Below are 26656 nucleotides of genomic sequence, written 5' to 3' on the forward strand. Positions count from 1 at the left end.
TCAAAAAAAGTCATTTCCTGAAACTTTTTGTTTTGTCTGTATTGTTACAGACATACTTGTTGACAGGTATTTTGAAATAAATTACCCAAATTACTGAAACTGGCATGATTATATTGTGTTCTTTTGACAAATAAAATATGCAGAATTTTAAAATATTGTGCACAGAATTTTTAATTTTTTGGCTCAGAATTTCCCCAGGAGTATGCAAGTAGAGGACCTCATTGCCTTTAATGGAGCAACATACAGGTGCAGCAGTCCACCAGAATGGGTGTGTAACTGAGTTTACAAATCCCAGACTGAGCATGGGCAGAAGGGAGAGGAGAGTCTTCTCTGCTTGCAGGCTGACCACACCCCCACGCACCTGCCAGAACTGCCAACCGTGAAGACACGCACCCACAGCTGTGACCAATAAAGAAAACAAGTCCAGCTATAAAAGAGGGATAACAGAGAGGGAAGGGGAGGCAGAAAGGCCTTGGATAGCAGTGGGGCAACAGACCCATTCCAGGCTGTCTCTGAGAAACTGACAGAGAGACAAAAGGAGACTGCAAGCCATGGAGTTTAAGGGCTGATAGACTCAGTTTAAGTTAAGAGGTTATAGCATGGTCTCATCTTGATGAACTGAAGGGGGACCAGTTAGGAGAAAGCTAGGACCCCTAGAGAGACTTCCCCAAGAGCAGTTGACAAGGTGTCATTGCTGGATTGGGGATCTTATTAGTAAAATCACAGCTTTGTCAGCAGAAAATAATACAAACAGTATGAGCATGCAACACAAAGAAAAGGAATGTGTTCTATACATTAATTTCTAACATGCATAATAAAGTCATTTTAAAAGAGAACATTTCAATTGTATCAATACTATATTCCCTGTAGAATGCACTGCTACTAAATATACAGAAACTGCAGAAGGAATAAGAAAATGTGGTGCAGTTTTGCCAAACAGACCATCGAGTTTGTCTGTTATTCTATGTATCTGTGTATATGGTATTATGTTTTTGTTAAACAGGTGATATTTAAGCCACACCGCATTTTGTATCACATATAAGGATCACCACAGGAAGATGTTATGATTTTATGCCATTTGTATCATAAGCACCAAAGAGATTACACTACTGATGTACTGAAGTAGGAAGGGATTAAAGATTTGTATTAAGATTTTCTGTTTGCTTCAGCTTCCCATTCCCTCCCTGAAATATCTTGAACAAAGCAGGAATTATCCTCTTGTGCCTGTGACAGAACCTTAGCAGGTCACGTGTATTTTAATTCTCCCCCTCTAGAAGCAATCATTATGTCTCACTCAGAGTCTGGCTTCACAAGGCTGTGAACACAGGGCTAAAACTGAAGAGGAAGAAGGAAACAAGCAAAAACAAAAGCAAAAAGAGAAGGGAATTAAAATCCAACACTTATTAGATACACCTTATACACTTTAAATCACAAGATTGGCATCATCACAAAGGACTGGTAAACAAAGTCTAGTGCTGTATCAGACTCTTAGTACCAGGAAGAGCTGTCACTGAGGCCATTAGCAAAGAGATGGCAAAAAGGAGGAGGGTAATAGAGAGCATCGAACCCTCATACCTTTTCACAAAAAACTGTTACCTGATGAATGTACTTTATCAGATCTGGGCCAGCTGAGAGGTAGCAGCAATTGAAATGAGTGTCCTAGGGCATACACAGAGACACACCAAACCCAGTCTATCCCACCAAAAAGCACTACATTTCATTTCACTGGTTTGCTGCTAAAATCAGTAAAGGCTTAAGAAGGCCGGAAAACTGTGCAAACATCAACCGGTTCCATGTCAGATTTAGGGAAGGCACAGCATATTATGGCTCAGAAGAAAAAGAGAAGATATAAACAAGAATTGATGCATGAAGGACTAATAAGTGTAGGACAAAAGTGGAGGAGAATTTCAACATGGCATATCTCTGTGTTGGTATCTCTATGGAAGTAACTGCAGGCATACAGTAGGTCTTTCATCAGGAAATACTTCTCACCATTTCTCTTTCTTCCTTCATCTTTTGTCATTTTCTGCTGGACCACTACTTTCTGTGAAGAGCTTCTGCCTGAACTGGGCTTTCCTGATTCGTTGCTGATGACAGAACCATTCTGACTAGGCGACCTGCTGTAAGTAACCATAGCAACAAGGAAGACTGTAAGTTTCATCTGTATAAACCTAATTTCAAGGTTATTTCATTTGCACAGTTTGCATCATTGGCTTTTCAAGTCTTTGATTTTGTACACGAAAGAGATAGGAAATAATCCACACAACAGAAACACAATGAAAGCAGAAATGCACTTACAATATTAAAAAATTACTTTTATGTAGGCTCAGTCCTGAGGAGGATTTTAGTGAAATCAGAACTGATTATTTCTCCTGCACGAACCCAAAAAGACACAGGAAAATAATGCAAAAGGTAAAAGAAGACATCATTTGTTTGGTATCCATTAAGCAGTTCAAATAAAGCAAATGGTTTTTAATGCCAATTATTTCATGAACATGGCTAAACAGATTCATTGCAAGCACTTTCCCACGATTTAGTCTGCATCTGGGTTCACAGGTTTTGTCAGATGAGGCTGAAATTGGTTCCTTATTCCCAGTTCCTTAATCGTGGTACTAGCACTTTAATCGTGGCTCCCCGTTCCTTATTCAAAGGGCAAAATTATTTAAAAATAAATCAGTGTAAGATTAGATGTTTAGAAAATTCATCATATTAAATTTTTTATCATATTCAATATTATTAATTATTTAATTCTTTATTAAATAAATTATCAGATAAGGAGCCGGGGTTGGACTGGTTGCTGTCACATCTCCACTTCCATATAGTATACAGGGCTTGACTAAGAAGTTGGGTTTTGATTGGCTGTTTGTACCAAAGTGCACCTTGGGTCACCCGAAGTGATACAGCCCTGTGACTGTCAGCTTGTTCTAAATGATGTGAAATAAGTCTCTCCTCTAATGAAAGCTTTTGTTCCTGCATGTTGTGCTGCCAAATGCCACCCCTCTCTCCCATCTTCCATTTTGAATACAGAGTTTGAATAAGGAGCTGGGGTTTGGCAAGCTACATGTGATAAAGTAAGTCTCAGATCACCGCAAGTGACCTGTCCCAACAACCATGAAGCTGTGATGTACCGGAGGCGTGGAACTTCCTGACTTGAAACTTATTCTTTGAGAAAAATTGTGGCCCATGTTACCAGCCCTTCTCCCCTCCCCTCCCCATAGACCCCATCCCTGCCCCCAACACCCTTTAGCAGAGCAACAGGAGTGGCAAATGGGTGTTTTGCAGAGTGAAGGTATGAGTCTATGCTTGCAGATAGAAGGACTTGGCGGCAGGTGTTGTATTTGTACCATCTGTTGGTTGGTTGTTCTGCATGAGTGTTGTGTGGCTGAGCTTTGGACTCCTGAACTGGCCAGCTGAGAAAGGTCTGTTTGTCTCTCTGAGGGCCTTGTCAGTTGGACCCGTGCGGCTTTGAATCAAAGCAGTGTTTGAAGTCTGAGTGGTAATTCCCTCCCTGTGTGCTAGGGAAGAGGCTGAGCAGTAATATTAGTCAATTGCCGGGTGAACAAGAACAGCAGCAAACTGGATCAGTTTCAGTGAGACTTTGGAGAGGTAGTGAGATTCCTGTTTTAGGTACTGCTCAACACTACACCAGGTAGCAGATATGGATGGTGAAAGAACAATTGCTGTGACCTGCCTTGGATGTACCATGTTTTCCTTTCTGCAGGAACACCAAATAGATTTCTAGAGTATGAAATGCAAGCTGGTGGAGGAGAAGATACATGGACTGGAAGCACAGGTTGTAACATTGTGCAGCATCTGAGAACCGAGAGACTTCTTGGACTACCAGATTTGGAAATTATTCTCACAGATGCCACAAGGGGACAGATCATCAATAAGGAAACTGGAGAGAGTAGAAACCAAAAAAAGTGGACAGGCAATTTGTAACCAAGAGGGGAAAGAGAGGCAAGATGCATTCAACTCAACTTCAAGTATCAAAACATTTTCAGATACTGAGTAAGTCAACTCCAGAACAGCTTGTCTCTATAGGAATGAAACAGAAAGCTATATAGGACATACCTGAGGGGGATCCTTGCAGTATGAAATAAGCAGCAACCAGGAGAGGTTTTTCAAACATTCTAAGAATGCAAACAATCAGCACTGGTGGCTCCATATTAAGAAGAGCCAACAGAGTTCAGCAAGGGACACAAAGACAATAGGATGATGTGCTGTCTCCCTGGAATGAGGATATGATTTTTCACTGTGGTATTAGACAGAATTATGAAGTTGTTTGGCAAGTCTCCACCGATGATGATGATGATATGGCATCACATGGAACTATGCAGATTATAGAAGATTAAAGCATCTTGGATGGGAAAGGAAGAAAAGGGAAGTGCAATCTTCTCAGAGACCCTACTGCTCCAGTGAGCAGGCAAGAGAGAAGATACTGTTGGCTGCATGACGTGTGTGAGGTGGAAGGTTTTGCTTTGTTGAACATTGGGCCACATTTCAATGGACGAAGAAGCTGTACAAATGGGATGGCCTACATCTCATAGTAGGGGCTAACCTTTTTGGCTGGAGACCAGCTGAAGCAGCTACGAGGACATTAAACTACCAACTCAAGAGGAGCGTGATAAGGAGGCAAGTGTGACATAAATCTCAAATTCAAGATGCCATCAACAAATTGAACTGATGTGGCAAAGAATGAGCAAAGAATAAATTTTTCAGCTGCTTATATACCAATGCGAGAAGTCTGGATAGCAAGTAAGAAGAATTAGAAATTTTCATCGATGAAGAAAAAATACTTACATGACTGACCTACTGAAACCTGGTGGCACAAATCACATAAGTTATGAAGTGTAGGAAATCGCTATGGGTAGCTAAAGACAAAGCATGGCTGGCAGGGCTAAGGACAATAACGAATTTTTAAAGAAAGAAATCCTAGCAATGGCACAAAGCTATAGGCATTTTACTAGATGGAGATGGTAAATTTGTTAATGATGATGCAGAAATTGTTCAATAAATATTTCTGTTCTCTATTTGTATCACATGAGGCTGCCAAACTACTTTCGAGCCCATCAGCTAGCCCTAATAACATGCTCCCACGTGTACTCAGAGTTGGCTAAGGATGTCAGGCATCAGGGCCTGCAGCAGAGGTAGTCTCCAGGCAACCTAACAAGCACAGCTGACCTGTAGTAGTCAACCTAATTGATTGTACCACCTTTTTGGTTGGCATAGTCAGCAATGGGCAAATGTTTTAAGCAGCAGTTCAGTGGCTGCTTAAAGCATTTGCCCATGGCTGCAATAGCTTCTGTATCTGCTTGATCCCAGCCTTGCACCTGCATTGGACCCAGCCTTGCCTCACTCCCCTGGAAACCTGGTTTTGACTCTCAGCTCCAATTCCTGACTTCTCCTCTGACTCTTGGCTCTGGCATCTGGCCTCTGACTCCGCTTCTGATCCTGGACTCTGACTCTGGCCGATTGATGCCTACCCCAACCACTAGGCACAACTGCCCACATACCAGTCACTGACAAAGGAGAGCTGTGGCCCACCACTGTTAATTTTTAATAAATTTTTGAAACTCAGGAAATTCCAGAAGATTGGAAGAGTACTGATCTTGTGCCAATATTCAAAATGTGGAAGTGGTATGACCTAGCTATCCAAAGTCCGGTTAGCCTGACATCAATCCCAGGCAAAATAATAGAAGAGCTGATATGGGATTCAGTTACTAACGAGTTAAAGACAGGAATATAATGAATTCCTGTCAAAATGGTTTTATGGAAAACAGGTCTTATCAAGCAAACTTGATTTCTTTCTTTGACACTGCAAGTTTGGTTGATAAAGATAAAGCATTCGCATCCACCGTGCAGTCTCCTGTGTTGATGGTACATATCTGCAATTGGCCAATTAGAGTCGTAGCCTAGGAGTGCTCTACAGAGTCCTCACTGGCACTAAGCTCTCATATAGCAGCAGCTGCAAATAATGCTTTCTGTCATCTTTGGTTGGCTAGAAGACTCCATCCCATCCTAGTGGAAAATGACATGGTCTTATTTATACGTGCTTCGTCACCTCTTGTCTGGACCATATCAATGCGATATACCTAGGCATGAAGCCTTCAGCAATTAGGAAACTCCAACTAGTATAGAATACCGCAGGACATCTCCTCAGCCATGCAGGCTTCCACTGACACGTCGCTCCTGTCTTCCACTCCCTACCCTGGCTTCCCATAGAATTTTGAATTGAGTTCAAGGTTTCGGTCCCTACCTGGAAGGATCTCAGTGGCCTGGGCTCAGGATAGCTAAAAGATTTTCTAAGCTCCAGAATGAAGACTGGGTGTAGTTAACAACTCTGCTCCCCGGACACAATGGCATTATCTGCAATAAGGGTAAAGCTTGTCTGTGCAGCAGAAAGAACTTTCTTTGGGGCCAGTCCCTGACTGTAGAATGAATTCCTCCATCACAAACCTCACCACCTTGTGCTCCAAGGCTCTTTTCTTTCACCTTGCCTTCTAACACATAGCACAGGGCTGGGCAAACTTTTTGGCTCCGGGCCACAGATAGGAATAGAAATTGTATGGCGGGCCATGAATGCTCACAAAACTGGGGTCCTGGAGGGGGTGAGGGCTCTGGTTGGGGGTGCAGGCTCTGTGGTGGGGAATGAAATTAGGAATTCAGGGTGTGGGAATTTCAACATGGCATATCTCTGTGTTGGTATCTCTACGGAAGTAACTGCAGGAATACAGTAGGTCTTTCATCAGGAAATACCTCTCACCATTTCTCTTTCTGCTGGACCACTACTTTCTGTGAAGAGCTTCTGCCTGGACTGGGCTTTCCTGATTCGTTGCTGATGAATTCCAGGAATTCCAGGCTGGGGAGTGGGGTGTAGCCGGGCTGAGGGCTCTGGCTGGGGGTGCAGACTTTGGGGTGGGGCTGGGGATGAGGAATTTGGGGTGTAGGATGGTGCTCTGGGCTGGGACTGAGGGGTTCAGAGGGCGGATCAGGGCTGGGGAGGGTATTGGGGTGTGGGAAGGGGTGCAAGCTCCAGCTGGGGGTGCGGGCTTTGGGGTGGGGCTGGGGTACAGGAGGGTGCTCCAGGCTGGGATTGAGGGGTTCGGAGGGAGGGAGGAGGATGAGGCCTGGGGCAGGGGGTTGGCTCAGGGGTGCAGGCTCTGGGCGGCGCTTACCTCAAGCGGCTCACGGAAGCAGTGGCATATCCCTTCTCCGGCTCCTACGTGGAGGTGCAGCCAAGCGGCTCTGCATGCTGCCCCATCCTCAGGCACCCCCCCTGCAGCTCCCATTGGAGCGCTGGACGGGGCCATTGGAGCACCTAGGAGCCGGAGGAGGCCATGCTACTGCTTCCGGGAACTGTGTGGAGCGGCCCCCGACCCTGCTCCCTGGCTGGAGCGCTGGAAGCCCCTGACCCCACTCCCCAGCGTGAGCTTGAGGGCCAGCTTAAAACAGCCGGCGGGCTGGATCCGGCCCACAGGCCATAGTTTGCCTACCCCTGACATAGCAACTTGTGGTTTTTATTATTTAAATATAAATGTTAAACCCTGCAAAAACAAGACACTCAACTGCATATGCTTCTATCCCTGGGGAGAGGATGAGAGAACAAACGACATATGACATGTATAGTCACGCTGTTTAATGCACTTCTGGAAAGCGCTCAGATACTGTGGTGATGAGCATGATAAAAGAACCACTATAGAATAGATATAATATACTTAGACTGAGTACCACATGACATTTAAAAATACATCAATGCAAGGTTAGTTTTAGAAATGTCATCACATTAATGACTGAATATGATAAAAAATTAAATTACTAATTTATCTATTAAATAATCAAATGGGGATGAATACTGATTTTTGATGATTTTTACATGCATATTGAATGTTTACTTAAAAAAAACACAAAATAAGAGTTGGCTAATATATTTGTAAGACCAGAAATAAATGGCATATCCTCATCTCTTCATAAATTATCAGTCACAGGCATATGTCACTTGGGATGACCCAATATATATTTTGTCACAAACAGCCAATCACAGCCCAACTCTTCATTCAGCCTCCATGTACAACATGGAAGTGGGGTGGGGGCGAGATGTTGCAACATATTGGGCAAGAACAAAGCTTTGGGCTATGTCAGCTCCTTCAGAACAGTAGGACAGTCACAGGTATGTGTCACTGGGGGTAACTTATTTTGTCATGTACAGCAGTCAAAACCCAGCTCCTTATTTGATTATTTAATTAAAGAACTAAGTAATTAGTAATTTGTTAACACATTCAATCACATTAATCTGATAAATTTCAATCTTACATTAATGCATTTTTAAATAATTCTGGCCTTTGAATAAGGAACCGGGAATAAGGAACCCACTTCAGCCTTGCTTTTGACAGCCATAATTCACAAACACAAACAGACTCCTTTTCTCCCTCTGAACACCACCCTATCAAGCCAGTGCACTTTTTCCTGACACTCCCAATGAAACATCATTTACATGACCATCTTCTTTGTCACTGTACGGATTGCTTAATGCGCTGAAGCTGCTACTGCAGCAACCATGGACATGGGTGCAAGGGTGCTGGAACAATTTGTACAGGGAGGTGCTGAGAGCCACTGAACCAAACTATAAACCCTGCATACGATGGAGACCACTTCAAGCCAGGGGGTGCTGCCGCACCCCCAGTACCCCTAATTTCAGCACCTATGCTGGGGTGGGGTCAGAAGTGTTGAGAAGGGGTATTCTCAGACAGCATTCTCCCTACAGAGGGCACAAGAATGCAGAATAAATCTGGGGCATTCTGACAATTTGGGTATCTGCCCTCACACAGAATTCATAAATTGTGCAATTATGAACTCTCTGTATCTCTACGAAGCTGCAAACTTCATTTTGAAGGTGGGGGCTTGTTGCCTTCCCTATAGTCTCTGCCCCCAGGCTGGACCACGATTTCGAAGTGTAGTGATACAGCACTGACAACGGCTGATTGTTCAGGACCCACAGAGGCCTTACCTGTGGAGAACAAAAGTGTAACTGCATCCTAAGGAAAAACTGTTCTTTTCAGCTTCCCTCAACAGCGAGCTGGTGGATTTAGAGAGTGGAAATTCCCCAAGAAGCACATAGCATGTCTACACTACAGACCTCACTGTGACACAGCTGGGCTGCTGTAAGGTCTCCTGTGTAGCCGCAATATGCCAGCGGAAGAGAGCTCTCCTGCTGGCATAATTAAACCACCCCCCATGAGCGGCGCTAGCTATGTTGGCAGGAGAGTGTCTCCAACTGACACAGCACTGTGCACACCGGCACTTCTGCCAGTGAAACTTTTGTCGGTCAGAGGGGTGTTTTTTTCACACCCCTGAACAACAAAAGTTTTACTGACAAAACTGCTAGTGTAGACATAGCCTAAGTAGGAGCTTTTAAAGAGGACTCATAGGGGGAAGACAGGAAGGAAACACACAGGAAGGTAGGACAGGAGAAGGTTTGAAGGAACCTTGCTGCCAGTGGGAAGGGGGTAGGATCCAGAGAAACAAATAAAGGGCAGCTGTCCTTGCAGGATCACTGCCACCACAGAGCTTCTAAGTGTTCCCCTTTTAAAAAAGAAACTCATGTTTATTAAGCTGAAATTTCAAAGTTTCTTTCAAAGTTCAATTATGACAAAAAAATGTCTGCTCTGATCAGATAACAGCCACTTCATGAAAATCTGATACGACATGACCTTTCCAGGTTGTGAATTGGCCTGGAATGAAATTGCAAGTATCTCAGATGGTCATGTAATATTTTTCATTTTCACAAGTCAATAGGCAAGGGACACCATCATAGGACCTAACCACATCAGCCACACCATCAGGGACTCATTCACCTGCACATCTACCAATGTGATACTTTCCATTTGTCCAGAAAGGCATCACAACAGTACTGTACTATATGTTCAACCCACCTGACAGTGGGAACCGTCTTCCAGTGAATTCCTGAATCAGTAAAAGCTTACTGATCAGAATTGGTTTAGGAACGCAGAGATTTATTACAAAAGGATTTTGGAGAGACAGGGTGGGTGAGTGAATACCTTCGATTGGACCAACATCTGTTGCTGATAGAGACAAGCTTTGAGCTTACACAGAGCTCTGCTTCAAGAGGATTTTGCATATACCCAAAGCAATTAATGGATTTTTTTTCTATTAATGGGGAGAGTTAAACTCTGTGTGTGTGTTTACACAAGGGTGAGAGTCAGGAATCAAAGAGGCTTGAAAAACATCTTTAAAGAACAGCTCCTGATGAGACTTATCTTTTAGGAGCATAGCACCAGCACCTACAGCTGTTACAGTGATAATTTCCTGTGTGGCATTGTGTCAGAGAATTGGAGACTTTAAAAAGGACAAGTACCACTGAGTTCATCTGAACTGGATAACTTGACTCCTGTGCTCTTCAACAAACATAATGATCTGTACATAGCGTACCTAATACATCACTGACTTTAAAAGCCGGAAGGATTTTAGATGAGAAGAGCAAACTAATCCTAGGAACCAAGAAGGGCTTTTTAAACTAGTTTTTTCTGTTTCCTATGTATACTATCTCTGAGTAGCCTCCTCCTAGATAATCTATTATATAGGAGACAATTACCAAAGCGAACATGTTAACATACCTTTTTCTCTGTATGTAAAAGACAGAAACTTCTAAGTTTTCTAAGTCATGCTAAGTTTTCTAGGTGTTTCTGATAAAGCAAATCTGGTAGAGTGCATTGGCAAGTATAAAATAAGATGAATAAACTGAGATTTTCTTTCCTACAAAGCTTCTCTGCACAGACCAAATAACCTCCCTTTAAGCAAACAGTCTAAAAAGCAAGGATTTTATAACTCCAGTGAAACTGACATTAACTCTAGCCTTCATTCTCACCGCTAAAATAACAGATCTATATTTACTCTATTCCCTTCAGTAGAAAATTTCAACATCAAAAATTCTCATGTTCTTCACTTGTAAAATGAATTTAAGTGACCCCACTCATTCACTGTGAAGGAATAAGAGAAATATCTAATTTTACATAGTTTTTCAAGCACCCCAATCCATTGGATTGGAGCACTGGATACTCATTGTGTTGTTGTTGCATGTGCTCTGGACTCTGACTTTTAATATTATTTAAGCGTTGTTTGGGGTTCTGTTCAGCCTTTAATAAAGATATGGGAGCAGATCCTTAGGTGGTATAAATTGTCAGTGTAGCTATGCCAATTTACATGAACCGAGCATCTGTCCTATTGTCCATTTGCAAAATTCAGATCCAGGTTCAGATTGAGCCTTTCCAAACTTCAGATCCAGGGTTTTGGTTCTGACCCATCACTAGCTAATATGTTGTCCATTTTCCACTCATCTCTTTAACTAGTTACACATATGAAAATGTCTGCTAAAGCCTCACTTCATATTATCCTACTTTCTTTAGCAATCTAACACATATGGTGAAAAACATCATCATATGCCAGGCACTTTTCCTGAGGAACCAGATGCTGCGGGCACTGCATGGGTGCCAACCTCACTGTTGTTTCATTAACAGCCAGCAGCATCCAGCCCATTCCTGCCTTCAGCTGAAGTTTGTTCAGTGCATACCTTTTTCTTGTTTCATTGGACTTGGCAGTTTTAGTGGTGCTCCCATCCTGAGCAATTTCTCTCTCCTGGGAGGCAGGAGCATCTCTAGCTGGCAGTGGTAGTACTACAGTCTCCTGAGTCACAGGTAAAACCTCATCTTCAGCTCCCTGCTGACCTAAATGCTGTTTGGCATAGTCAAAACCTTGTACTGGCTGCAGAGAAAGAAAAAACAAAACTGTGGGATTCCAACATGCATTATATGTTCAGACAATATCTTTTGCTGTTACCTATTAGCATGCTGCATCACTGCCAATTATCTATATTATGGTTATGGTTGCAATTTTTAACTGTAGCACATACCCTTAATTATATGCGTTACAGTTAAAAGTTGCAACCATAACCGTAATTTAGATAATTGGCAGTGAAGCAGCATGCTAATCAGACTTTTATTCAATGTGTTTTAAACCATTAATGGATATTAAATTGTCCTTGTTTTTAGTAAGATAATTGAGAAGTCAGAACTGAATGTAGAAAAAGAAAGAGGAAAAGAGGGACAAAGATAACAGAGGTTTCATATCCATTATAGATTGAATTAAGTTACCAAAATAAAGATGTCATTTTTTCTTGGATACATGTGGTTGACACAATGCTATAAACATATATGAAAGCACATTGAATGAGGAGATGATGGTGGTGCTTTTTTTGTTCCCAGAGCAATTCAGTTTTACCCTCACTGTACCCCTAAAACATGCCCAGTAACATTCCAGTAAATAACACGTGAAAATTATAAGCCTAGTGCTTGAAAAGGCTCCTTCAGGCTCTTCTGACATTACTGAACATTTGAGTTACTCTGGAAAAATAGCCATCCAGATTTGAACTTTACAGTTGGGCCAAAATAGTGAGTTATCCACAGTATCTTCTGCTTTGTATAAACATTTGTTCCACTTCTGTCCCTTCATGACAATAGTCAGAGACATATTTTGTGGGTATCTGAGTCTGAAAATTTTGCCATCTCTAAGAAAAGATCATTTTCATTCTGTTGAAAGTGGCTTGTCACATTTTCAGTCTCCTACTTAACACTAATGCTGATTTTTAAAGATGCATTGACAGTGATATTCATCTGATAAGCAACTCCAGCAGAAGTGCACTAAGCAGATACTAAATGGACTAGCATTGATTTGGACCAACAAAGCCTTAGCACATTATAGCAGTGAAGCTTACACCATATCAGAAATGCTGGCCCCATTAACAACCATTACTCGCAAAGGACAATGCTATCTGCCCCGTTGGGAGCTTTATATCTTCCCAATACTCTGAAGGGAAAGTACCAAAAAAGATGCCATTAGATCAACTTCAAGGGGAGAGGGAATAAAAAAAGGGCAAGAAACTCATATGAAGGACAGCTAGGGAGAAATACCATAAGCGATCCTAGACGCTAATAAAATGAGTAAAATTAATGGTTTAAAGTATTCATTATATATGTTAATTGTGAGCAGAGAGCATCCTAGTTATTTCTGTAAAAGGGGTATTAAAACAGAAAACCTGTTACCAGACTGGTTAACAGACATTACCATCCCCCCTCTAAAAATGGATCAATATGTTACAAAGTATACTTCAGTCTTAAAAAAAAAAAAGGCAAGAATCAGCAAACAAATATTTTGACATAACTCAAGAGTGGTGTAACCATGATCTGATTCCAACAACGCTATATCTAATCATTTTCAGTTTTTACTTACCCCTCTCCCCCAATGACAAAACTTTGTTAAAGGAGGAGCTGGAGAAAACATTCTCATTAGCTGACATACTGTACTAAACAACAACATTTGATCTTGGAACTCTGCTCTGTAAAAGCCCCCATGAGCAGGGGGCTTTAGCATCCCAAACTAAATTGGCAAGACTAAGATCTGTTATCATGATTTACTCTGCACTGCAAGGAAAAAGATATCATCTGGCAAGATTTCTGAGAAAGATTTAATGAGTGGGATTTGAGTAAGGCTGTTGAAATGATATTTGAACACAACTGCTCAAGTAATTTCTTACATTGGCTGGATGAGACTAGAACAGATGGTATGGGTTGCTGCTGACATTTGTTTCTTTGGAATTAGAGCTGTCTGGAAAATGGAAATCTCTTCCTGTGAAAAATTTTCACATTTTTGAATATTTTTATACTGAATCAGTACAAAAATAATTTAAAATTTGAAAATTTTTCCACAGGAAAGAATTTTCAGAAAGATTCCATTTGGGGAGAACTGAAACCAAATTTTTCAGCTTGCCCACTACCCACCTGACGGCTCTTGTAAATTTCACTTTCTCCTGCTGGAGGCTGAGTGTCTAGACTCTATGCCTTCCCCCTAGCCCAGCTGCAGCTCCCCAGATGCATGTGGCATAAGTCATCATTTCAATTTTCCCAGTGAAAAAAAATCAGTGTTTATAGCACAACTGAAGTCTTCTCATAGAAAAATTTGATTTTGTAAAAAGGACACTTTTGGTCAGAAAATCATTGTTGGAAGATTCCTGGCCAGCTCTATTTGGAATGGTGATGTAAAAGCTGATAAATACCAGAATGACCATGTATACTCTGCGTCAGGCGATTTTTTTTCCCCTTGTATGCTCTCTACAAATGAACGGTGGCTCTCTCTCAGGGCCTGCAGTATTTATTTTTGCTTGAGGGACTTAGACTGTGGATGTTATCTATATTTATCTAAGAGCTTATTCGTCCTTTAAAAAAATAAAGAGGGGGAAAAAAAGGTGACAGACTATACAATAAGATTATGGCTTTCAAAGGCATGCTATGAATTAGAACTGAAGAGACGCAGAAAAAGAAGTTAATATCTGCCCAAAAAATCCCCCATATACAAACGTAGCATTTAAAGACTATTAAAAAAATTCCCATCCATTCATTTACTCACTGCTCCAAAAGTTTCACATTCCTCAGTTTATACTCTTTATTTTGGAACCAATACTTTATCTGAAACAAATGGTAATGGTGCCTTTTCCCTGAAGCTCAGCACACACATTGCCAGCTATTAAATCAATCTAGACTGGCAACAGGATTTAACACAACTCCAAAGAAGGCTGCTATAAACTACACTGTTTATGAGCAGCTAATCTTTTCTAACTTCATTTATTTATTCATCCTTCAATAAGTTACAATAAGGGTGGTTCCTATATTACCATGCTGAAGCAGGAATCCTGCTTTTACAGCAAATACCGGTGTAACAGGCTGTCTGTTTGACAAATGTCTCCTCATGGCGGGAGGGTGGGGGAAGACAACACTCTGCAGGCAAACTGCCACACTTTCTCTCTCATGGGATTCCTCAATAGCTCACACAGTCATGTTATTTTAAAGCATTCCCCTTACAAAGGGGATCCAGTTTATTCAGTCCATACACACATGAATATTCCATGCCAGCTGGCCATTGGTTCCACAGTTCAAACAAACTGTTTTCTCCCCTTGCATCAGGAATCCCCAAGCCCTCCTTCCTGGAGCTCGGTTATAATCCCAATGGTCTTGCTCTCTGGGAACCAAGAGTCCTCAGGCCTCTTTCCCACAGCTGGGTTCAGTTCAGTCTCCCTCACTCCCTGCAAGAACCAGTCTTGCTTCCATCAGCTGCTTCCTCAAACCAGCTACAGCTTCCCAGACTTCTGTCCTACCAGGGCCTCTCAGCACCCTAACCTGAGCATTACCAGCTCTCACTTGAGCTCCCTCAGCCCTCTCCTTTATATAAGGCCTGACTAAAGATCATGTGACCAGTGAGTCAGATGAGTCATTCTTGCCTCCTGAAGAGGTGAATTTAGCTTGTCATAGGTGGACAGATTACTATCTCCCCTTAAAGTGTCAACCACCCAGTGACACCTAGCCTATAGAATGATATTTAAATGCTAAAGGTTTTATTACCCTTCCACCCTTTGTTCACTAATTTAATTCCATTCACACAGGAAGGATTCTGTGAAATGATGTAATAGGCAGCTCTATCTGAAGAACTGCAGTGCCCCCATTAACAGTAGGAATAGGACTGCAGCAATGAATAGGCAGCTCCACTCTGCTAGTTTTCTTTGACATAAGGCTTCTGAAATCAGATCACATAAAACTGCACCACTAAAAAACAAAATAAGATGAATACGAAGGAGGGTTCTCCTCACAGAATTTTAATTTCTTTTATTTTAACGCAGAACAGCCAAAACGTACCAGAAACCCTGACTCTGATAAACAGATTTCAAACACAAAATATACAGAAGTGAGTTTTCAAAACTGTTTCTTAAACTGGAAATATCTACTGCAACTCCATTTTTTGAACAGATTTTGGCCTGGAAGATTTGCAATAATCAAGTGGTTTCAAGCACTTTTGTAATGGATGAAATTGTACATGTTTACTTTAAAATATTCTATACATGTTACCATCAATCATTTATGATTCTGTAGTAATTATAGCACTGGTACTTATTGTTATGCCTAATAGACTCAAACTCTAAGTAGGTTAAGATGAAAATATATTGTTCTTCTTGAGATATTCTTATTTCATTATCTTCCAAAAAATATATTTCTCAGACCATTTTAAGCAGAAACATCAACATCAGAGATGGGAAAGACCTATTTAACCATCCAGTCCATCTCCCTGCCAGTGCAGAATTGTTACCTCTATCATCTGTTCAATCTACACCTTCCAACTGGAGCTGATGGAAATGTTTCTGACAAAAGAGTTTTCCATCAGAAAATTTTTTCAAGAATGTGTCATTTAGATAAAATATCCTTTGGAAAAAAATCAAAATGAAGCACTTTGATAAGGTTGAAACATTCTATTTTGACCTTATCAAAATGCTCAGAAAGCAAGCAGGGTTTTTATGATTTCAGTCCCCTACCTGCGAAAAGAGGGAAGCCAACAGGGAGAGTGAAGGGATAGTGATATGCACACATGCTCATTAGCCTAAAAACACCTCACCCAGTCCTGGCTTTGGTGGGTTGCCTAGCCTAGAAGCTGAGATTTTAGTAATGTTGGGTAGGTTGGCAGCTTTTTTCACTATGGGGAGATATAGTGCTTTAAAACAGAATATGTGATTTTCTAGAGGGAGATTCAAATGGGGGACTTATCTGTCAGTGCCCCTATAATTTACATGGCTCATTAAGTAAAGGGGAAGTATAATTTCCTTAATTCACTGTAATCTATATTTGCAAGTAAAAGAAAAGAGTGGTGGTGAGGGAAATGGTTGGCATTTCTGCATTACTAATTGGCTGGAACAGTTCTAATTTAGTACTAGATTCTCAGCTTCTGTCAAAGCAAAGAACTTTAACTATTGAACTCTGATTAGTGCTAAAGGGAACTGCTTAGCAGAAATTCTGTGCATAGAATTGAGAACATCTCTGTCACAGGGCAGGGCTTCTCCCCAACTTCTAAACTCACTGCCAGGCCCAGTCTCTTTTAAGAAGGTTTATTCTCTTAACAGAGGCAGGTAAACAAAGTGAAAACACTTTATGTCACTCCTTTCTCTGCACAGGAAATAGACACCCATGTCTGGCCCATGCCAGCCAACCCGGGCTTGTGGGACTTGGGCTGTGTCATTGTTACACAGACTTCCCAGCTCAGGTTAGGGCCTGGGCTCTAGAACCCTACAACATGGGAGGGTTCCAGGGCTCTGCACAGGAGTTCACTCTGCTCCACTCCACTCCACCATGGCTTGGCTTGGCTTCCCTAGGCATAGCCTCTCCCAATCACTCTATCTTCCATCTCCCATTTTCTGCCCTATGGCAGTCTAAGGGTAGCCCAGTCCCCTTTATTGGCTAGATTGGGCTCACCTCTTCTTCCACAGGTAGGTGGGCTCAGTTCTACTGGCAGGGACCAGCTACACTGTGACAACCTACCTTAGAAACAGATCAAGATTTGATTTTCCATTTTTATCTTTTGCTCCCCAATGACAGAAGAGACAAATGCCATGGGTGAAGCATGCTTAGTCCTGTGGGAGGGAATAACCATCTTCTGTATGATTAGACAGAAGTCGTTATGGGGTCCAAGGAGAGTCCTATGGACTCTAGCCCTTCTAGGGTGGAAGGGTGATTGCTTTGGCGAAGGTCTCAAGTGGGGGGGCATAAGCACAAAGCCAGGAGAAACTGAGGCATAGATCTTTCATTTCACTCCAGGAAAAAGCAAACAGGTTCTGTAACAGCTGAGAAAGTCCTAGCCTGAGTGTACTGACCAGTTAAACTCTCAAATGTCCTTTAAATATGTTTAGGAAAGGATTTGAAGAATGAACACTCTGGAAAAATTAACGAATGTGCTGAGACTAGACATCTCCTGATTGAACAGACACTTACTTTAGCTCTCTGAGGCAGGCTCATCATGGGGTCTGGTTTGAAATCATTCTTGTTCTTCCTGCACAGAACTGCAGTGATGATGATGATGATAACCGTAACCACAGCAATGGGAGCCAGTACTGCTGCAATGATCCACAGGTTGTTTGGTGGGTTTTTCACCACAGCTGCAAAAAATCGCAAGCGAGAGAGAGTCAGTGCTCCACGATCAGTTGCTATGTAAAAGCAACAGAAGAACTAGCTGGGCACTTCCTTAAATGGTCTTCACATAACAATTAGTACAAAAGATTTACTTATTCATTTATTTCAAGTTGGATGAGATCTCACTCAAATGGCTCTTTCACAATATAAGTAAAATAACGTTGAATGAAACAAGCCATCGGTGTTTTCCTAAAATAAAACGCCAGCAGAGCTCGGACTCAGATAGTTTCTGTGTGAAAAATGTGCACACTGTACCCAGTCCTGCTCCTACAGAAGACATTGGTGCAGACTCACAGCTGCTATAAATTTGCATAGCTCCTTTGAAGCCAATGAACTTAAGACAACTCACACCAGCTAAGGATCTGGTTCATTGAGCATTTTGCCATCGACATCAGCAGAATGGTCCCTTTGTAGGGCTGCTGTTGTGCTATAGCTTTTTTGGCGGTCACGGGATGGGTGTCGCAAAGAGGACAAAATGTGGCACTTGGGGTGGGGGTAAATACAGGGGCTGGGAAAAATCATTTTCAGAAATATTGATAATTGCACTGGAATACGAATTATTTCCATGTATTACCATAGTGCCTAGGACAAACCCCACTATGCTTGATGCTGTACATCACAGCACTAATGCATATCTCACCTTGTATTACTTAAAGAAAAGGAGTACTTGTGGCACTTTAGAGACTAACCAGTTTATTTGAGCATGAGCTTTCGTGAGCTACAGCTCACTTCATCAGATTCATCAGATAATGAAGTTAGGCCATTTCCTGCACAAATCCAGGGGGTGAGGGAGTGAGAGAACCTGGATTTGTGCAGGAAATGGCCTAACTTCATTATCATGCACATTGTGTAAAGAGTTGTCACTTTGGATGGGCTATCACCAGCAGGAGAGTGAATTTGTGTGGGGGGGTGGAGGGTGAGAAAACCTGGATTTGTGCTGGAAATGGCCTAACCTGATGCTCACTTTAGATAAGCTATTACCAGCAGGACAGTGGGGTGGGAGGAGGTATTGTTTCATATTCTCTGTGTATATATAAAGTCTGCTGCAGTTTCCACGGTATGCATCTGATGAAGTGAGCTGTAGCTCACGAAAGCTCATGCTCAAATAAATTGGTTAGTCTCTAAGGTGCCACAAGGACTCCTTTTCTTCATGTTTCACTAGATCTCAAAAGAGGCAGTGTAGACTCTGAATTTTAATCAACAGTGTCCCTCTTAATAAGCAATGTTCACCACTTAATGACCTTAGGTCATTAAATTAATATCTTACTATGGGCTATTTTTTGGTTTGGGGTGTTTTAAACAAAGGCTTCAGTCCAAAATTTACCTAACATCCACTTTAATAACCAACTACCCCTGTAAGCAGCAAGCAATTGTAGAAGAGGTTTATATTATGAGCACTGGAAAATGTGCTGTTCTTCCAGAAGAGTGTAGTGAGAAAGGGATGATCTTGTGCTTCATACAAAGGACTGAGACTCAAGAGATCTGGGTAAGTCACTTGCGACCTGATTCAATGCCCAATCAACAGGAGTCTTTCCACTGACTTCAATGGGCTTTGGCTCAGTTCCCTAATCTCTCTGGCTCAGTCCCTTGGTCTGTCTTGTCTACTCAGATTGTAAACTCTTTAGGGCAGGGATTCTCTTTCACCATGTATCAGTGCAGCACCTATCACACTGGCACTCATCCAGGCACTACTGTAAAACAAATAAAAATGCATCAGAACGAAAAATGTGTAAAATATCTTTCTTGTAATTACAAGGAAATACTTGTACTATGTCCAAAATGAGGCAATGGGAATATTTTATTTTACTAGCAAGGTACTGGGATGCTTTGTCTCCTCCATTCAAATAATCAAATCTGAGAGTCTTAGCTATCCAAGTTCATAATTTCATTTAATGATGCTCTGTAAACTCTTGACTTCACCTTGTACAGAACCAGAATACGTACACCTACAGATGAGCAAGGCTTCCTTATAACACCATGCAAGTACAAGGTCAGGTCAGCTCAAATCTTGCAAATGCAATATAGTCACTCAAACATCCATTTCAAGAGCGTAAAAGCATGTACAGAGGATAAGAGGACAGTATGTTTTTCTAATTTACATCCATTTTAGCAGGAAAGGCACTTTGAAGCATTTTTATGAGAAACAATGTAATTTAGAATTTGAGGGAACGTAATTTATGCAAACAGGGGTCAAAAATCTCTGTTGTCTGAAGAACAACAAAGACTGAAAATCAATAATACAGTGTGATCAAATCTAGGACCAAACACAGAATGTACTGTACTCACTGGAATTGATATTGCACCTTTTGAGCCATTTTTCTGACTTCATCTCATGCTTATAGCCAATAGTTTAATCATTTGTCAAAACCATTTCTCCTTTTTCTATCAATGTTCTTTGTAGCTTCTCTAATGTCAGTCCTTCATCCAAACAGATGGAATTACTACGCTTTCATACGCAGGAAGTGCCACCTGACTGAAGATTTTACTAAAACAAGTTCATTTGAAATTATAGAGTGTGGTTAATGAGCATGTCCCGTAATGAATGTTGCATTTTGAATATTCGTTCTGAGAAATGACAATAAATGTGATTAAAACTGGGGATTGAAAACTTAAGAAAAGAATTCTTACGATCAGCTTGTACTTGGATGACATAACCTAACGTCAAGGCCATCCTTTGAGAATCAACAGTACTCAACATTTTGGCAGCTGCAGTTCCCAGCAGAGGTTTCCCGTTGTATAATGTATAATAAGTCAGTTCAGCAGGCTCCTTGGGTCCTGGAATACGCTGCATTTTTACCATCTTATTATAAAAGGAGAGAGAAAGAGACAGACGCTATGTTTATATTGTACCATCACTTAGATCCTGATCCTGCACAGAGCCACCTCCAGGCAGACCTCTGCATCTGTCAAGAACTCCACTGAAGTTAATGGGATGCCACACAAGTAAAAGCTCAATGCAAAACTTCTCACAGAATTTCAGGGCCTTACATTGTTTCATAGTATTGCTTTGTTTACCCAGCATACAGCAGTCCTTCCTGACAACCTTTATAAGGATCTTTTAAAAATATTTATAATTTGAAATCCCTAGATGAGAAAACAGAGGCAATGAAAAAATATAAGTAAAATAGCAAACAAAATGTCAACTCTTTTTGGGGTCTCTACAGTGTAGCCCTGGTGTCAGCTTGCTTCTGCGCCATGAAAAAGCAATTAAACTGAGAGAAATTTAAATGTGCTTTTATTTAAAATTACACTTTGCTGGTATTCTGTGGGTAACAAATCCTTGCACCCACTACCCACAAGCAAACAAAAAGACTCTTTTGGTTTTGTTCTGTCATATTGGTAGAGGTTTGAAAGTGCACCTCTTTATTTTTCCTGTGGTAAGTGGAGTTGTACTAATTATTTATAATCACATGAAAAAGAAAGGGATTTTTCTTTTTTGCATTTTGTTATGGACTCAATGTTTTCATGTAACATTTTTCTAAGATTCATGATTATATCAAATAAAAATGCCCTCCCTTTTAATTGTTTCATATTGAGAACACAGAGAATTGTGGGGAAGATGTTTGCAATGCAAATACTAGAAAATAGTCCTTTTTAAAAATATTTCACAGTAAATGAAGTTTGGAGAAAGGTGCAGAGAACTGACAACTTAGCTTGTGAAATTTTGCAGGCAGAAAATTTTGAATTACATGAAAGTAGGGCAGCCGGCTAACTCTGGTGTAGAAACAAAATAAGCTCTGGTGGAAAACACTGACTGGGAATTGAAAGCTCACCAAAGAAAAGACAAAGGTCATTTCACAATGCAGTATTCTGTCTGAATCAATCGTAAAATGTTCAGGTTTCAGACCCTCATTTCAGAATGTGATCTGTGTCCCTGCACAGAACAAGGCCATATTAAAAAATAAATAAAATTTAATTTTAAAAAAATCCCTGATTGCTTTGCACAGGATCTCATCACAATGCAGAAATCAGATACAACTTTTACTTATTGTGACAGCCATATGAAAGAAGACCTATAGAAATTCTCTTCACTCTTGAGAATATAGCAAAGCTCTTACTGAAGTTAATTTCACTACTAGATTCTTTCTACTAAATTTTGCATGCTACATAAACATATATAGTAAGCAGAGAGCAAAATATTTCCTACTGCAGAGCAACCACTGTCTATTTCCAAAGAGAAAAGAAACATGAAAACGTGCCTGACTTTGGAAACAGAAACTCCTTTGAGTGACCTGCACAACTCTCACGCTGGTTTGGTATTCATGAATAAGAATGTCCAAACTCATTCCAATTAACTATTTTGCATAGCAATCCATGCAGTATCTATGCACCCAAAGCCTTTTAGAAATAGTATCTGGATACAACTTGTATCCTATTGATCACCTGCACAGTGTAGCTGCCCACTGTAGTAGCACGTTTAAATCGCCTTCCTTGTTGATGGGACATCACGAACAGTGGGGCCAGCCGCTGCTCCATTAGTCTTGCAAAGCTTTGGTTGTTAAGTCCCAGTAACGTAATGTCGACCCCTTGTATAACTGTGGCAATGGAGAAAATCTCATATCAGCATGGATGGATTAAATAATACATGGCTGCAACCGTATGTGATAAAGATGTACAAGCTAGTTTAGAAGATAAAGAACTAGATAACAAATTTACACACTCTAAATAATTTCCATTGTGGGTATAACATGACTTTCTGTTTCCAGCCACTATACAGTTTTTCTCAGATAATTTATCAGCTACATTTCTACACACAGAGAATAAAATCCTCCAACAGTTGTTCTCAGCTTTTCGGTTTACCAATAGGTCTTTGAGTATCTCTACATCTACACCAAGCTTCAATGCAAAATAAAAGCAAACCCTTAAATGAAAAACATAAGAACAGACAAGCCTCAAGAAGGTTATCAAAGGACAATTATATGCATTTGTCAGGTAAGGGGACAGTTTTTCATCCAAGGGTCTGTAAATCTGAAATAGAAATTCTACAGGATTCAGTTTGACAAAACATTCTGTGTTCTAGGGCATTGAATGATTTGTGAATACACATTTGATTTAATAAAGTCCAATAAATTGTAAAGCATATACAGTATACTTTACACAATTCATACATGTTCACTGTATTTTTGAAGTCATTTCAAAACTTTAAAGGGCTTACCCTTGCAGTTGGAGTTATATTTTAAAAAACTAGAATATCTGTAGTATCCCACTGAAGTCAATAGGAGTTTTGTGTCTGCAAGAACTGGAGCATCAGGCTCATTGAATCTGATCCAAAGCCCTCTAAGGTCAGTGGGAGTCTTTCCACTGATTTCAATGGGCTTTGGATCAGGGCCGTGATGAATTGCAATAATCTTTTACATAAGGGTAAGTCTTCATCTCAAAAACATCACAACATAACACAAATAAGCAGAACAAGGATACCAAATCACAGGAGATATACAATAGAATTTGATCCATTTCATGTAAGGTTTCATTTTATTTTCACTTTTGAATTAATAGTAAGGATTCCAAGTACTGACACAATGATATTGTGAAATTTAGTTTTCTATTGGATCAAAGATGCCAAAAAAACTTTACTGGCCCACCTATGACTTCTAAGCGTAAAAAAGATTCTCAGTAGGAGTGTGATATAGTGAATATGATTACACTGTAAATACAGTATTGTGAAGATCATTAGCATTCTCTGCTGATGTACTAAAGTTATATAAAGTTCAGATTCAGAAACTCTTGGATCCAGAGACAGCAAGTGAGTCATCACAAACTTTGTTACATTCTACAATATTCATTTTTTTTCTGGGCTTGAGTCAAACCTCTTTGAATTTTAGATTTAAATCCAAGACCTACATAAAAACCAGAAATCCTGAGACAAGTACTAGACACAGGAGACTGCCACCACTGAAGCTGGAAAAAATCACAACTGTGCCTGCCCGGGAGTAGCTATAAATAGGTGAGTAGTCCTGCTATATGCAATGGGACGTGTTCAGTATGACTACTGTTCATTTTCATGTGAAGTCACTCACTGGTATGCTTGCAGGACTGAGTTCTAACAATAGAAAAAAGTACCTGTAATCACCCAGTAGTCTCTAGTAGTTTCTGAGACATCAAGGTTTGGATACTCCAAAGCTTAAAAAAAATTAAAAATTATTTCATCATATTCCAACATCCAACACATTATACATCTCAAAAAATATAAAATTAACCAAGCACTAGGAAATAAGGCTAAAGTGTAGCTTTGCCACAAGCCCCACGTATGGGGCAAAACATTAGTGTGCTGTCCAGGAGCAGACCTGGAGACACAACAGAACTCCAAGGGTCACCATCTATTTCCCAATTTGTCCCTTGCTTTGTGGGAGTGGGGCAGCGGTCAAAAGTACACTGGGCCAAGTCCATTCCTAGCACAACATACATGCCCTGGTGCAGCTATGCCAGCTGGCATATTGGGAGGGGATGGAGCCAAGGCACCTTCCATTCCAGAGACACCATCCTTGCTCAGACTTTTAGGGACATTTATGAAAAAATTAGGGACGAATTAGGGAGGCTGCTTGGAGCAGCAGCAAATGCCAAAGGTGTGAAGCCAAATATACAAAGGTGGCCTGGGGTACTGCCTTGAACGCTTGTGGTGCATTTTAGATGCACTTCTGTGCATGGTAGAGTAATAACAGCGGTAAGCTGAAGTAACATTTAGTAAAATCAACTTCTGTGAGCAGGAGTGACCATGATATTGGCCATATACTCACTCCTTTGCAAGCACTTCTGACACCATTTTGCATGGTTTTTTGTTTGTTTGTTTGTTTTTTGGAGTTTTTGGCTGATTTTGTCCCTGGGTTGGGGCGCTGATAAAAGGCAAGCTGTGGCAAGTTTAAATGGGTTGGGGCACAGGATTCACTGCCCAAGCCACAGGCTGCATGTTGTGCTCTAACTACCCTTTGTGGACCTGCTGTCATGCTCTAGATACCTACAGTGTGTTAACGTAGTCCAGCAGGTCCATATGATTATGGAAAATTAGGGTGGGCTGGCACCTCTGCCATTCTCTACTTCCTCCTGCTCACAAATGCAGAGGCTCTACATAGGCTGCTCTTCCTACATGGGGAGCCTGTGTAAGGGAGTAAGGGGACATTTAGTGCCTCCTTATTCCCCTGTGCAGCTTTACAAGCCAGGGCATAATTTGGTACTAAATAAATAATAAAATAAACCAGAGTCTGATTCTACTAGCCCTACTCAAATACACATTGAATAGAGCCCCACGCATCACGTAGTCCTATTGAAACCAATGATTTCAGTAGGACTGCTCATGGAGTAAGGTACTATTTAATGTAAGGCTAGCAGAAGCTTATCCTAAATAAACAATATATAAAAATAATGTATTTAATATATGTATCAAATATATCTGTTTGTGTGTGAATTATAGATGAAACAAACAAAACTGACCCTATTTCACATTGCCAAACTATATGGCATCAAACATTCAGTGTATGAGGTTAATATGCCACCATTCATAGTATTATATATGCTGAAATTTACTAGATGGCTGTGAGAAACTCATGTTTTACATTTTGACCCACTTGCACTTTTACATCTCAAAAGTGCTTTATAATGTGGAATTCACGAGCAATTAATTCACAATCTAGATCTGCAGCTTTTTCATTAAAAAGGAAAATGTGGAAAGGATTTAATCTATGGCATACAGCAGCTTTAGTTACTGTAGAACTTTAGAAAACAAAATAAAGTGATTTGAAATATTAAACTTTGCAAAGCATCTGACTATACACAGTAATTACTTTTTATAAGGAATTGTATCACTGCTTACTTTAACTGTCGCCTTCTTCTTTGTACGGCTGATGTAAACGTAGAGCAACAACTATAATTTTACATTCAGATGGTTGAGCCAGATAATCGCATCAGGAGTAGTGGAGTGTATCGCTCTAATGCCTCCTTCCTATTTATGAATCAGGCATTGAGTCGTTATATGTTCCATGGTCTGTTCTGGGTGACCAGATTCGCACACTGGAGAGTTCTTAATTTGTCATTTGTGCAGCAAGTATCCACATCTGCCATGATTTGTGCAGATGCTGTTCAGGGTTCCTTGACCTGTGCATGTATATGATAACTCCTGAAGGCCCTGAAGGAACCACTACAGCCTTCTGGGAAATAATGAGTTCTCACAAAGATAGGAATAGTTACCTGGTAGACTGATACCATTACGGTGTCAAGTTAATAAGCACAAAACAATTTCCTAAGTAAATATTTACAGAACAGTCAGTATCAGGCTGAGGCTATATATTTTGCACGCATAGCAGGTTCATCAGTCAGCTGCATACCTGCTGTGGGGTGAATTTAACCAGGACCTGCAACTACTCTTTGAAGCCACTACATGGCGTGCTACAGAAGCACTAGCTAAGGACTTTATCATGCCTACTAGGCACAGACCTGTGCTGGGGGCAGTGAGGAACTGCATTACCCCATGGGGAGCTCTGGCAGGGATTCTGCCTCAGTGAGAGAATGCCTTTCAGAAGTCCCTTGCAATGAGGAGCATGCCTGCTGCTATACCACCTTTGTGGAAGGCAGCATACTCCTCTCCCTTGCACACC

General features: G+C 40.9%; 1 protein-coding gene across 1 annotated transcript in view; it reads right to left on the reverse strand.

The window, feature by feature from the left end:
- The window catches only part of KIAA1549L (KIAA1549 like), a 203213-nt gene that overhangs the window by 51958 nt on the left and 124599 nt on the right, over positions 1-26656 (reverse strand). The window contains exons 7-12 of the mRNA XM_077820236.1: positions 24132-24191; positions 22455-22606; positions 20700-20871; positions 17874-18037; positions 11588-11778; positions 1993-2120 (exon numbers count right to left, since the gene is read on the reverse strand). Of these exons, the coding sequence (XP_077676362.1) occupies positions 1993-2120; positions 11588-11778; positions 17874-18037; positions 20700-20871; positions 22455-22606; positions 24132-24191 (867 nt within the window). The remainder of the gene's footprint in view (positions 1-1992; positions 2121-11587; positions 11779-17873; positions 18038-20699; positions 20872-22454; positions 22607-24131; positions 24192-26656) is intronic.

This window comes from Eretmochelys imbricata, chromosome 6, assembly GCF_965152235.1.
Source record: "Eretmochelys imbricata isolate rEreImb1 chromosome 6, rEreImb1.hap1, whole genome shotgun sequence".
NCBI classification, from domain to species: Eukaryota; Metazoa; Chordata; order Testudines; family Cheloniidae; genus Eretmochelys; species Eretmochelys imbricata.